General features: G+C 52.6%; 1 protein-coding gene across 3 annotated transcripts; it reads left to right on the forward strand.

Annotated features, from left to right (window-relative positions):
- The first annotated feature begins 937 nt into the window (after window positions 1-937).
- Window positions 938-11,404, forward strand: LOC138380047 (cytochrome P450 4F2-like). 3 transcript variants are annotated; one of them, XM_069464906.1, is made up of 10 exons: window positions 938-1,049; window positions 1,456-1,654; window positions 2,473-2,553; window positions 3,387-3,531; window positions 5,563-5,616; window positions 5,709-5,836; window positions 8,036-8,157; window positions 8,747-9,017; window positions 9,768-9,834; window positions 10,005-11,404. In XM_069464906.1, exons 1-10 carry the CDS (start codon window positions 943-945, stop codon window positions 10,136-10,138), a joined length of 1,308 nt encoding a protein of 435 aa, XP_069321007.1. In that variant the 5' UTR covers window positions 938-942; the 3' UTR covers window positions 10,139-11,404. The 3 variants fall into 3 exon arrangements, with proteins under 3 accessions (XP_069321007.1, XP_069321008.1, XP_069321009.1); XM_069464907.1 differs by lacking the exon at window positions 2,473-2,553 and having other exon boundaries at window positions 10,005-11,403; XM_069464908.1 differs by lacking the exon at window positions 938-1,049 and having other exon boundaries at window positions 1,611-1,654; window positions 2,468-2,553.
- The last annotated feature ends 1,673 nt before the right edge of the window (window positions 11,405-13,077 follow it).

The following is a 13,077-nucleotide window of genomic DNA, read 5'->3' on the forward strand; positions in this document are numbered from 1 at the left end:
TGCCACTGTCCAAACTCAGAGCAAGGGCAGGGCAGCACGAGGACTCCACTCAGGGTCCCCTGGCTCTGCCCTCACTGCGTGGACCCCGTGTGCTCACGGCCCCTCTCAGCCTCAACCCCAGTTCCTCCCCTCTATCCTTGGACACTGAGCCCAGCCTCTAGGTTTGCCCTTGCAGGTGGGCTCTTTTTTTTTTTTAAAAGACAGGGTCTCTCTCTGCAGTGCAGGCTGGAGTGCAGTGGCATCAGTCTAGCTCACTGCAACTTCAAACTCCTGGGCTCAAACGATCCTCCTGCCACAGTGTCCCAAGTAGCTGGGACTACAGGGGTGAGCCACAGTGTTCAGCTAATGTTTTCTATTTTTAGTAGAGACAGAATCTCACTCTCGCTCAGGCTGATCTCCGACTCCTGACCTCAAATGATCCTCCTGCCTCGGCTTCCCAAAGTGCTACAATTACAGGCATGAGCCACCACGACCGGCCAGCAGCTGGGCTCTTTATCCCTAGACTCTGACTGGAATAATCGCAAACTGGATTGTTTGTTTCTGTTCCTAGCAGTCATGGCTCAGCCCAGGGCCTGGGCTGCCTCCAGGAGGGATTTGAACTCCTGCCAGACTGCGCAGTCTGGGCCCCTGGGCTTTCATCTCTAAGCCTCCTAATCAGCACCGAGAAATGGCGCATGTTCTCCTCTAGGCCCTCACTGGGACAGGAGCTCAGGAGATGATCGGGACAAGGGTTGGCCTGGCCCTGATCGCCTGGCACCTGAATTCTCTAGTTCATGCTTTTGTCTGCCACACCCTGGTGTGTAAACCTGGAGGCTCTGAGTCACCTTTGATCGCCCCTGACTCACCCCCACACCTCAGTGGGGGAGGTGCTGTGTCCTCCCGAGCTGATTCCTCTGCACACAGCTGCTTCCCCCGCGCCATGTATTGGACACCTGCCCTGGCATGGCCCAGCCCAGCCCGGCTGCAGCCGCCATTATCAGGGCCCAGGGGCAAAGACCGCCCAGCAGGGGGACGAGGAGGTTGTGTGGACAAGCTGTTCCTGAGAGAAGGTGCCAGGATGGGGGTGGTGGCCCTGGGGGGGTCCTGGCCCGGGATGGGGAGGGGCTGCCCAAGCTGGGGCGGCTCCAGGGATGTGGCCCTGGGAATGGTGGTTTCCTGGAAACCGAGCCCCCGGCAGTCTCCCTGTGATTCAGGCTGGGGCTTTCTGACTGTCATCAGCCTCTCTCTCTTCCTCTTCCCCCTCCTCTTCCTCCTCCCCCTCCTCCTCTTCATATTCTTCCTTTTCTTCACCTCTCATCTGCCTCTTCCCCTGGGGTCCCTGGGTCTCCCTCCTTGCTCTCAGCCCCTGCGTCCCCATCTGTGATCCCTCCCGCCCCTGCCCCTCTGCACTGGCCCTGGAGCCCCCTTCCCTCCCCTGGGCCTCAGGAACTCCCCCTGCACCCGTCTGCCCTGCAGGATGCCACAGCTGAGCCTGTCCTGGCTGGGCCTGGGGCCGGTGGCCACCTCCCCGTGGCTGCTGCTGCTGCTGGTCGGGGCCTCCTGGCTCCTGGCCCGTGTCCTGGCCTGGACCTACGCCTTCTATGGCACCTGCAGCCGCCTCCGCTGTTTCCTGCAGCCCCCGACACGGAGCTGGTTCTGGGGTCACCTGGGCCTGGTGAGTGTGGCAGCAGGACAGGACTGGGGTGTCAGGGTGGGTGGACGTCCCCAGGGCCGGGAAGGGGCTCAGGGAGCCAGGGGTGGAGGTGGGCTGGGGGCTGGGACGGCAGAGAAGCGAGGGCGGCGGCTCACTCACTCTTCTGCTCACTGCCTCACTGCTCTGCTGTGCCGTCCCAGGCCTCTGTCCCCTCCTTGTCCTCCCAGCCCAGCCTGCTCAGCATCCTTTTCCTGCCTGTCTTCCCACACTGGTGCACCGTAAGGGCTCCCGGGGAGGGTTGCACAGAGCGGGGACCCCCGGTGTCCCCAATTCTCCACTGCGGGACTTGAGGCCTCCTGAGGGGCACCATCCGGGGTCTGCTCCCTGCCTGGCCCATGTCCTGTGTCTGCCCCTCTCTGGGCTGTGACTCCCCCACCCCCCAAACACACAGGGGCACCGCTGGCCCAGAAGACAGGTGGGGACAGTGTGCCACCCCTGCCCTTCCTGGGCAGCTTCCTCTTACCTGCTCTTCCCCACTGAGATGTCCCCACGGGCCCTGCTGTGCAGCCTGCATGAAAGCTGGCCCCTCCCTTCCCCTCTCAGGAGCCTTCCCTAACCCCCTCCCACACCTTGGCCTCTGACTTGGACCTGCTCTGTCCTTTGGGGGACTTGGCCCCAGTCTGTTCATTTGTGATGGCAGGGCCATGGGCGTGTCCTTAGGCTCAGTGGGAGGGCGCACAGCACACACCATGCACAGAGATTGACGGACAGAGATGCTCACAGGTGGGAGCCACTGTCGTGATGGACAGTGAGAGCTCCCGTCTGCTCCCCGAGGTCAGCTGAGGCTGGAAGGTCCCGAGGGTGCAGACCCTTCTCCAGAGGAGGAACTGAAGCCCGCGTGCACCAGCCAGGACATGAAGGCATGTGGAAACCTGCCTTAGGGACACGTCCTGAGGTCACACTGCTGCCCACAGCCCCCTCGGTGGGGACATCGCCATATGGCTGCCCCCAGGCCAGAACCACTCCCAGGACAAGAAAACCCTTCCTCTGCCCCTGTGTGGGCAGACAGCGTGTCCTCTCCCTCTGCCCTGGGGGGCACCTGTGGCGTTTGGAGAAGCCCCAGGAGAGAAGGAGCAGGAGGAAGCAGAGATTCCCTCCATCTGGGCAGGATCCAGACATGCCGTTCACTGCAGAGGCTGTGCCACCTCCAGAGGCTGCATGGGGGACCTGCGGTGGCCACTCCTGGGGACGTGGATTAGTCAGTGTTCTGCAGAGACACAGAATCGCAGGGCACACAGATCTGGGTGTAGGTCTAGACAGACAAGAGGGGATTTACTATGAGAACTGGCTCACGTGACTGTGGAGGCTGAGAGGCCCCACCCTGTGCCGTCTGCAGGCTGGAGACCCAGGGCGCTGAGCTGTCATTCAGTCCGCGTCCAGAGGCCTGAGCAGCTGCAGTTCTGATGTCCACGGGCAGAGAAGGCGGATGTCCCAGCTCCGGAAGACAGAGCCAAGTCCCCTCCTCCGCCTTTTTGTTCTCTCTGAGCCCTCAGTGGGTTGGATGGTGCCGCCTGCACTGGGGAGGGCGGATCTTCCTTCCTCAGTTTACCCATTCCACTCCTCATCCCTTCTGCAAACACCCTCGCTGACACACGCAGAAATTGTATTTACCAGCTATCTGGGCATCCCTTAGCCCAGTCACGTTGGCATCTAAATTTAACCATTACAGGTGACAACTCTGCCTTGCTTGCAGGTCACCCCCACAGAGGAGGGTTTGAGGGACGTGACTCAGCTGGTGGCCACCTACCCCCAGGGCTTTAAGTTCTGGCTGGGCCCCATCCTCCCCGGCATCACTTTGTGCCACCCCGACATCATCCGACCTGTCCTGAACGCCTCAGGTACCATGCGGAGCTAGTGGTGGTGGGCGCCGTGGCACATCCAAGGGCTTCCAGCCCCTTGTCCCCCAAGTTCCTCTGTGGCCCCTGCAAGACCCCAGCCCCTCCTTCCCTCTTCTCCCTCAGGCACCTTCCTCTCCCCTTCCTGTACTCACCCACCCACACCTCAGTGTCTCCTCCCTGCACTGCCGTCTGCTCCCTGCCCTGGTGTCCTGGGCACCACTGGGGCCCCAGGAGGCCTCTCAGTTCAAGGCCTTGTCCTGGGGGAACTCCCCAACTTCGTGTGGTCAGGAATGGACCAGAGGAAGATGAACTCTGACAGCTCAGTGAGAACTAAGTTTCTGCTAGTGCAGGCAGGAAGGCTTCCTGTAGGAGGAGTTGCTGGAGCTGGGTCTGGATTGATGAGGAGGAATTTTTTAAGTGGAGGAAGAGTGATGCCGTGGGCACCATTAGTATTGCAGGCTCCCTGCCAGGCCTGGTGCCAGCCTTGCATGTGCCCAAGCCCAGGACAACAAGGAGAGCTGGCCGCTGGTGCAGGACCTGGGCTGCTTGCATGAGTGCCACCCCTGTGGGTCAGCTCTTCTGCCCCACCCGGTGGCTCGTCTGCCCTGAGTTCACTGCTCTGCTGCTGCAGGCCCCAGGAATCTCCAAGGAGACCCCACTGCAGCCTGGTGCCCTTCCCTCGCTCTCTGCCCTCCCTTCCTTGGACAGCCGAGGCTGAGCCGGGAAACCGGCAGCATCCCACAGGGACTATGGCTCTGACGCTAAAATGCTGAGTGACTCGGGGCAGGTCCCTGGGTCTCTCTCTGGCTTCTGACGTCTCTTTCAGTTGTGAGTGATGGAAACGCAACCTCATGTGGTGTCAGCAAAGAAAAATCTATTGACCATAAAGTCCGGAGAGGGCGGCTGTCAGGGCGTCCGCATCTTCCACCCCCCGCACCAAGCCCGTGCTCTTCGCTCAGACAGACCTTGCACTGGCCGCAGCTCGCCCACTGCTGGGGTCTCTCTGCTGCTCCAGCTGGCCCTGGGACCCGAGTGCAGACAGGAGGGGCTGTGGTGGAGATGCCACTGCCTCTGTCTCCCCTGGACTGACCTGTCTGACCTCTGACCTCTGGTCCTGTCTGCCGTAGTCTGGGTACGTCTGTGTGACGTCTGCTGTATGGACACATCTTGTCACGTGTATATTTACGCCTGGGGCCAGGTGGGACCTGGTACATGTTACACCTGCTTACACCTGGTTTACACCTGGAATCATGGAGATCACCACGTCTGGGGCTCAGCTGTAGCCAAGGTCACTTGGAACATGTTGGGGCCTATCTGGTTCTTGTCTGAAATGTTATTTGAGACGTTCCTTTTCTCCTGTTTGTCACATAGGGGCCATATTTGGGGCTGGTCTGAGGGCCGGGTCCCAGGGTCCCTGTGTGGACCGAGACAGGCCTTAAGTACATTCAGGTCATCACACCTGGGGCACGGTCTGGGTCACACCCGGTCCACACCTGGGATATTAAAAAGATTCTATTAATATTTAAATCCTATCTGGGGTCCAACCATGGGGCATGCTGAGCTCATGTCAGACCATTTCGGGTCAAATTCAGACCATGTTGTGTCATTTAGGGTTTGTCATGTGTGCTGTGGCTGTGTCGGGACCTGTTGACACATCGGGGTCAGGTCACACGTCTGAGATCCCTGTCAGGAGACGTCAGAGAGTTCTGGGGCAGACAGGGTGTCCTAGGTTCTTAGGAAGGTGTTTTGTAGGGTGTTGAGCTATGTTCGGGTCCTGCAGACATGTTGAACCATGTAGGAGCCATGTCAAGGCATGATGGGGTGCGCTGTGCCGTGTTAGGCTGTGTGTTGCTCTAGTGTCTGCTGCAGCCTGGTCTGGGGATCCCTCCCTTCCCCCATCCCCTCTGCTCTGTCCGCCCTTGGCCCCTTCCTGCTGTGCTGGGCTTGGAGGGGGAAGTGCAAGCCCCTCCACCCCCATCTCAAGCCCCTCCCCTCCCCCTCCATGTCCCTGATTGTCCTCATTCATGTCAGCCACCATTGCACTGAAGGACAACGTTTTCTCCAGGTTCATGAAGCCCTGGCTGGGTGAGTAACTTCAGGTGAATGGGACTGGGGACAGCCTTGTGGGGCCAGGAGAAGGTGCTGCCTTTGCTCACTGCCCTTGGCTGCCCTACTAGGGGAGGGGCTCCTGCTGAGCGGTGGTGACAAGTGGAGCCGCCACCGTCGCATGCTGACGCCCGCCTTCCATTTCAACATCCTGAAGCCCTACGTGAAGATTTTCAATGACAGCGTGAACATAATGCACGTAAGTCCCTTGACCCTGGGGTCCTGGCCAGAGCCTTGGGGTAGAGGGACCACAGACAGGTCTGATCTGGAGTTTTGGCTCTGCTGGGAGGCTTAGGGTCATTGCTCTTCCTCTCTGGGCCTTGGCTTCCTCATCTGTAAAATGGGAATAATAATCCCTACTTAAAAGGCGGTCAAGATGATGTAACGGAGTCCTGTCCCTGGCACATAGTAGGTGCTCAGACAGTGTCGGTTTCTATGTTTCTCTCACAGAATTCCTGTGAGCTCAAAAGAGAAATGAGGAAGATTACATAGCAGCTACTGCTGCACACAAACCACTTCCAAACTCATTGGTTTAATCAACGTGGTTATGATTGCTAACAAGTCTACAGGATAGTGGGCTGGTTCTTGTGGATGTGGAAGGGGTCACTCGGGGTGTGTGATCAGCTGCGCGGGTCAGGTGGCAGCTTTGCTGATCCTGGCTCCGTCTCTCACCTGTGTGGGGCTTGGCCGGCGTCAGGCTGATCTAGGATGGCCTCAGCTGGGACAGCTGGACTTTCCTCATGCGAGTCTCTCCCTCCAGAAGGGATCCCAGGGTTGTTCACATGGCAGGGACAGGGCTCCAAGGAGTGAGAGGAGGCTGCAATGCCTCTTGGAGCTTGTTAGAATTATTAGGTCCATTTTCTGCACATCATGTTGGCCAAAAAAAAAAGTCAAAGGTCCAGCACAAAATCAAAGGGTGGTGGGTAAAATAGGCTTCATCTCTTAATGGAAGTTGCTGAAAAATCACACTGAAAACGGTGTAGGCAGAGGGAGAAGTGGAAAATTGGGGTTACAGATTTTTGTATGTATTTTGTATTTTTATTTCAGATTACTACAGGGGTACAAACATTTTGGTTAGAAAAATTGCTTTAGTAACATCTGAGTCAAAGTTGTAAGTGTGTCCATCACCCAGATAGCGTGCACTGTACCCGTTGGGTGTGGACTTACCCATCACCCGCTGCCCCCTTCCACCCACTGGATTTCTGAATCTGATGAATATTATTTCCATACGTGCACATAAGTGTTGATCGATTAGTTCCAATTTAATGGTGAGTACATGTGGTGTTTGCTTTTCCATTCTTCTGATAATTCACTTAGAAGAATGGTTTCCAGGTGGGATATGGATTTTTTGAACTGCCTAGGGTTTTCTTCCTTACTTGCAAGGTTATAAGTTAGCGTGTTACTGTTCCATGGATTTTGCCACAAGACATGAGACTCCAGGGTCAGAGACAAAGGGCAGTTGACTACTCACGGCACAATAGCACGTGCTTCCTCTTGGTTTGCCTCCTTTTTCCAAGCCACCCAAATCCCTTGTGGGGGACACAGGAGGGATTCTATCGATGCCTGTTCCCGGAGTCTATTGCATTACAGGGAAGGGGCACTAGGCTTAGGGAACCTGATTTTATAGCAAACAGGAGTAAGCCTAAAATGTGTCCGGGGGAATCATTACCTTATCCCTCAAGGTTCTTCTCTGCAATCACAAGGTTGAGCAATGACCCAGGTTAAGAACATCGGGGCCTTGCATTCTTGGCGTCCCCAGCAAGGATGCTCAGGGCCCACGGAAGACTACTTCTACCAACACAGGGATATTTTTGCAGTCAATTTATAATAATAAAGATGAGGAAAACCAATATTTTTGAGCACTCACTATGTGACAGAAATGATTCCTTGTGCCGATTTGCCAATTCCATGATATAAATTGTACGATTTAATTTTAATGCTCCTGTGAGTTAGCATTTCTTTTCACCCTATTACAGATGAGGAAACTGATGGCCAGAAAGATTAGAGAGCTTGCCCAAGTCTACCCATGTAGTAAGTCCTGGGGTGGTGGAGCAGGGATTCTAACCTCATTTATCTGGCACCAAATCAGGACATCTTAACTGTTACTGACGATTTGACAGGTGGGACCTAAGGGCAGGCACTGAGCTGCCCAAGGGCACACAGAGCACAGGATGCAGAGCTGAAACGTGAACTCGGGTCTCTTGTTCCCAGCCATGGGATCTTCATCTGCTAATAGTAAAAGCTTCTGCTTTCACCCAAGCCAGGTCCTCCCTGGAGATGGGTACCTGGGGCAGAGGACCAAGAGGCTGGTTCTGAATGTGTCCATCCTGATGTTCAGGGTTGGGGAGGGGCTCCAAAGAGCCAAGGCCCAGCCCCAGCTCTGTGACCTTCTCTGCAGGCCAAGTGGCAGCGCCTGGCCTCAGAGGGCAGTGCCCGTCTGGACATGTTTGAGCATATCAGCCTCATGACCTTGGACAGTCTGCAGAAATGCATCTTCAGCTTTGACAGCAATTGTCAGGAGTGAGTCCTTGCCCAGGGCGTGGGATCTTGAGCTGTGGACCCAAGGGGGTAAGTAGGGGAGGGAGGACTGAGGACAACAACCACAAGAGCCGTTCTGGAGCAGGTACGTCACAGCTGGGCTGTGAAGGGCCGGAAAGAATAGGTAGAAATGTTCGAGTGAAGGCAGGGAGGCTAGGATGAGTAGAGCATGTGCAGCACACAGTAGAGGTGACTTTGTGTGCAGGAGGCTAGGGTGGGGGCTGGGCCAAGACCAGGTGGAATCTGATAACATCTGAGCTGTGTGCACGGTTTTGGGAAAGAGAAGGTGCAGGCCTGGATACTGGGCAGGAGACAGAGTAGAGGAGGGGCATGATGCCAAGCTATGCTCTGGCTGCCTAGTGGCACCCGGGCAGCTGACAGAGGTGGATGCAGGCAGAGAAGAGGGTTTGGAGAGTCAAGTCTCATGGCTGATGCCGTCTGTGTATCTGTGGGTCCATCTGTTTCTGGAGACTCCGTTTCCTGATGGGAGGTAGATCCTGGCTGCTGGTGGGAAATGCTCCTGGGTTTCAGGTGTGTTAAGTTATTTCCTCCGCATTCCCTGATCCTGCAGGAAGCCCAGTGAATATATTGCCACCATCCTGCAGCTCAGCGCCCTCATAGAAAAAAGGAGCCAGAACATCCTCTTGTACGTGGACTTCCTGTACTATCTCACCTGCGATGGGCAGCGCTTCCGCAAGGCCTGCCGCCTGGTGCACGACTTCACAGATGCCGTCATCCAGGAGCGACGCCGCACCCTCCCCAATCAGGATGTTGATGACTTCCTCAAGGCCAAAGCCAAGACCAAGACTTTGGACTTCATCGATGTTCTCCTGCTGAGCAAGGTGGGCTTCCTGGGATCTGAACTCCAGAGATAGAATGGGGAGCTTCATGTCAAATGTCAAATCCAAGAACTTGGACTTGATCCAGTGGACACTGGGGAGCATGGAAATTATTTGAGTCAAGAAGGGACCCATTCCCTAATTCCTGCTAGGGCAATTAAAAGTTTTCACCTGTAAGTGCACCAGAATTTGCACCACAGTAGAGGGGCCCGCACATTATGAACCTTGGAGCTCATAGAGAACAGCTGGCACATCTGTGCCTTCATCCTTCCAGAGACAGAGAGAGAGAGACCTTTGTTCTGGAGTATAAACTACTCCCCAGTGAGAAGGCAATGAGTATGGGTTTATAAGCCAAATGCCTTCAGGGGAGATAGCATTCTCTGTGTTTACTACCCTTGAATGTGAGCAAATATCTTTGGAGCAACACTTAATTTCTAAGCTCCAAGGCAAATTGTCCTTTAAACATCCTGAAACCTAGGATGCCAGCAACTTTTTCCCCAAAAATCCTCATTATACAGAAACATGAAAATGTTCATGGATCACTGATTCCTTCCACCAGGGATAAAAGAGGAGGCCAGGCAGTGATGGAGGAAGCCCATCAGGCGAGGGCTCTGGCAATGGTGTCCAGGGAGATCTAGGAGTGCAGGGTGGGTTTAGGTTTCTGGAAGGAGAATGCATCTTCAGAAATTGTCTCATGTTAGACCCAGGAGTCTCAGAGCTAGTATGATTTGGGTGGTTTTGTTTTTTCCCCAGGATGAAGATGGAAAGCAGTTGTCAGATGAGGACATAAGAGCGGAGGCTGATACCTTCATGTTTGGTGGTGAGAGTCCCAGTGTGGGGACATGGGTCTCTCCATCCCAGGGATGCAGTGGGTGGACCCTGATCACTCCATCCCTCCCATCCTCCCTGAGGGCCTCCATGCAAGGGCGCTGTCCACCCCTCTGGTGCTGAAGCAGCTCAGAGACCCAGGTCAACCTTCTTGCCACTCAGGCCATGACACCACGGCCAGTGGTCTCTCCTGGGTCCTGTACAACCTTGCAAGGCACCCAGAATACCAGGAGCGCTGCCGGCAGGAGGTGCGAGAGCTGCTGAGGGACCGCGAGCCTACAGAGATTGAATGGTGAGTGCAGGTCCTCATGGCCTGTTCCTGAGCCCCTCATCAGCTCTGCTGGCAGGTGGGGAGGAGAAAAGTTGTATTTATTGATTCTACCAGTATTTCTTAGTGGTAATAGGAAAGATCCAGAGACAGGACTTGGGACCCAGTTGGCTATCAGGGGAAAGATTGCAGGTTTTGGGGACAGAAAGACTGGGGTTGCTGAGAGAATTGGTAACGATGTATGAGAGCTCATGACGCCACTTAGCACATGTTCATTAACGAACTTCGTCTCCACTCCCATTCTTTTCTCCATGAAACACCATTCCTTTAAACAGCTTCACTCACTGAGTGTTTGCTCCTCTGTGCCCTAATTCCTACCCGACTGTCCAGGCCAGGGATTCCCAAAGGAGACCCAGAGGTAAAAGTCACCCACCTCCTGTCCAGAACACCTGTGTCACTCGTCCACCCAGCCTCCATGTAGCAAACACTCCCGCGCTACCTTCCCACCCCAGTTCTGTGCCCAGCACTTTTTTGTGCTCTGGAGACCTGGGAAGGACCCAGCCTTTGAGGTTCTCCCAGTCTGCTGGGGGAACAGTCCCACATGAGGACACTCCCAGCCCACAGGAGCATGAATAGAGTTGAGAGTAAGAGAAACAGGACTGGGGGTTAAAAAATTGTCTCAGCTGAGTCCCTGAATGATGGTCAGTAGATATTTGGGTGCAACTGGGAAACAGTGCTCAAGGTCAAGGAGACAGGCTGGGCAAAGGTGTGAGGAGAGACGAGACAGAGACAGAGGGAGAGAGGAGTTTTAGTGGTCAACTTTACCCCAAGGGTAATGGGGAGCCAGGGGTGATGGTTGAGCAGGGGAGGGAGAGGTCAGATCTGGGTACCAGAAAGATCTTTCTAGGGCTAGTGTGGACAGGAGATTGGAGGGGACACGCTGTGGATGAGGGTTCAGGGGGGAAGTTCTGAGGTCTGAACCAGGCCAGGATGGGGGCATACAATGGAAGCATTGGGCTAGACAGGTGTTTGGAGGTGGTGTCCTCCCCTCCAAGGCTTTGCTCAGCACAGCATTTTCTGTGAGGCAAAGAAACATTTTCGTGCATTTAAAACCAGGATTTCAGGAAAAATTATTCACTTGGTAAAAAATATAAGTGTCCAGAAGAGTTTATGATAGAAATATGCTTACTTCTTAAGCCGCACCCTAGTAGTGACTATGGCCAATGGTTTCCTGTGTGTCCTTCCAGAAAATGGCTAACCTGATGCCCACATTTATGTGAACACACACTCTCCTCTTCTGTACAAATGGGAGTATCTAAGACCGACACAGGTCTGCCCATTAACAATATACTGTGAGGTTGTTTCTTTTTCTCAAAATAATGAGCTTTGGAAAATTAGTTGATTTTTAAATTTTTTTTTTATTTTATTTGACACATTTTGGTTTTATATATTTATGTACTATAATGTGATATTATGATATATGTGTACAATATGGAAGAATAGAATTCAGCTAATGAACGTATCTGTCCACTCATATACTTTTCATTCTTGTGGTGGGAACATTTGAAATGTACTCTCTTAGCAATTTTGAAAAACACAATACATTATTGTTAACTATCATCATCATGCTATGCAGTAGATCTCAAAAATGTATTCCTCCCATCTTACTGAAACTTGTACCCTTTCATCAACATCTTCCCGTTCCTTTCCTCTCTCCCTCCTCTGGTAACAACCATTCTCTTCTCTGTTTCTATGGTATCTATGTTATCTATTTTAGGTCGCACAGGTAAGTGAGATCACATGGTATTTGTCTCCTCATGCCTGGTTTATTTCACTTGGCATAATGGCCTCCAGGTTGACCCATGGCGTCACAAATGATAGAATTTCTTTCGTTTTGAATGCTGAGTAGCATTCCACTTTGTATATATGTCACATGAAAAATGAGCTTTGAATTACAAAAACAAATGAGAACAAGTTCTTCTTGTACTAAATGAGACATTACAAAGAAGACTAGGGTTATTGTTGACATTCCTCCCACCGCCCTGAATCTCCTCCCTTTCTCCCCAGGGGTGTCTAGAGATATCAATTCATCATCTATCTGTTTATCTATCCATCTACCTAGCTATAAGTCATCTCCTTATATATTCATATAGTTTCTACCTTTTGATATGTGTGTGTGTGTGTGTGTGTGTGTGCAACTTGGTTTTATCCCCTCAACAGTGTGTCTTATGGCTATTTTTTGCTGAAGCTGCGTAACATTCCATATTTTATTCAGCTCACCCTCACGTTGAAGACTCCTAAGTAAATATTTGCATTTATAATAGGTATCACCAATAAGCTTCCCAGTCCCTGTACTGATTTACCTCCTAGTCTGCAGTGCAATAGAACTCCTGATCCTCGTTTCTTCCTTTGGTGTAGCTGTATAATAGTCTATTTTGCAGATGTACCATGATTTATCTAAACATCTTCCCACTGATGTATACTTGCATTGTTTCTAGCCTTTTGCTAAATTAAACATGGTGCAGTCAGCATGTGTGTACAGTGACCACTGCATAAAGTGGGAGCACCTCTGAAGAAAAGATTCCAAGATGTGCAATTGGTGAATCAAAGACCACTGTAATGCACAATTTTAATGATTGCAAAGCCATTCCTATTACCTGAGTTTGATGGCACCAGCTTTGCCATAACTTCAACAATACTATTTTTGTATTTATTTTAAATCTTTGTCAATCTTTATATTTCTTCTTTAAATGGACATTCCTTTAAATAACAATGAGATTGACCATCCCTTGCACGTGTTGATAAGTCATTTGTTTTCACTGTACAGAAGTGGTCATCTTACATGTTTTGCTCTTTTTCTTTGGGTTCATTTCTTTTTCATATTTACTTATAGGCATGTGTATCAGAATTAATCTTTTTTCTGTCTTGTGTTGCAAAAGATTGCCTTTTGATTTGGAGGGGTATTTT

Source organism: Eulemur rufifrons, unplaced genomic scaffold (assembly GCF_041146395.1).
Source record: "Eulemur rufifrons isolate Redbay unplaced genomic scaffold, OSU_ERuf_1 scaffold_261, whole genome shotgun sequence".
Taxonomy (NCBI): domain Eukaryota; kingdom Metazoa; phylum Chordata; class Mammalia; order Primates; family Lemuridae; genus Eulemur; species Eulemur rufifrons.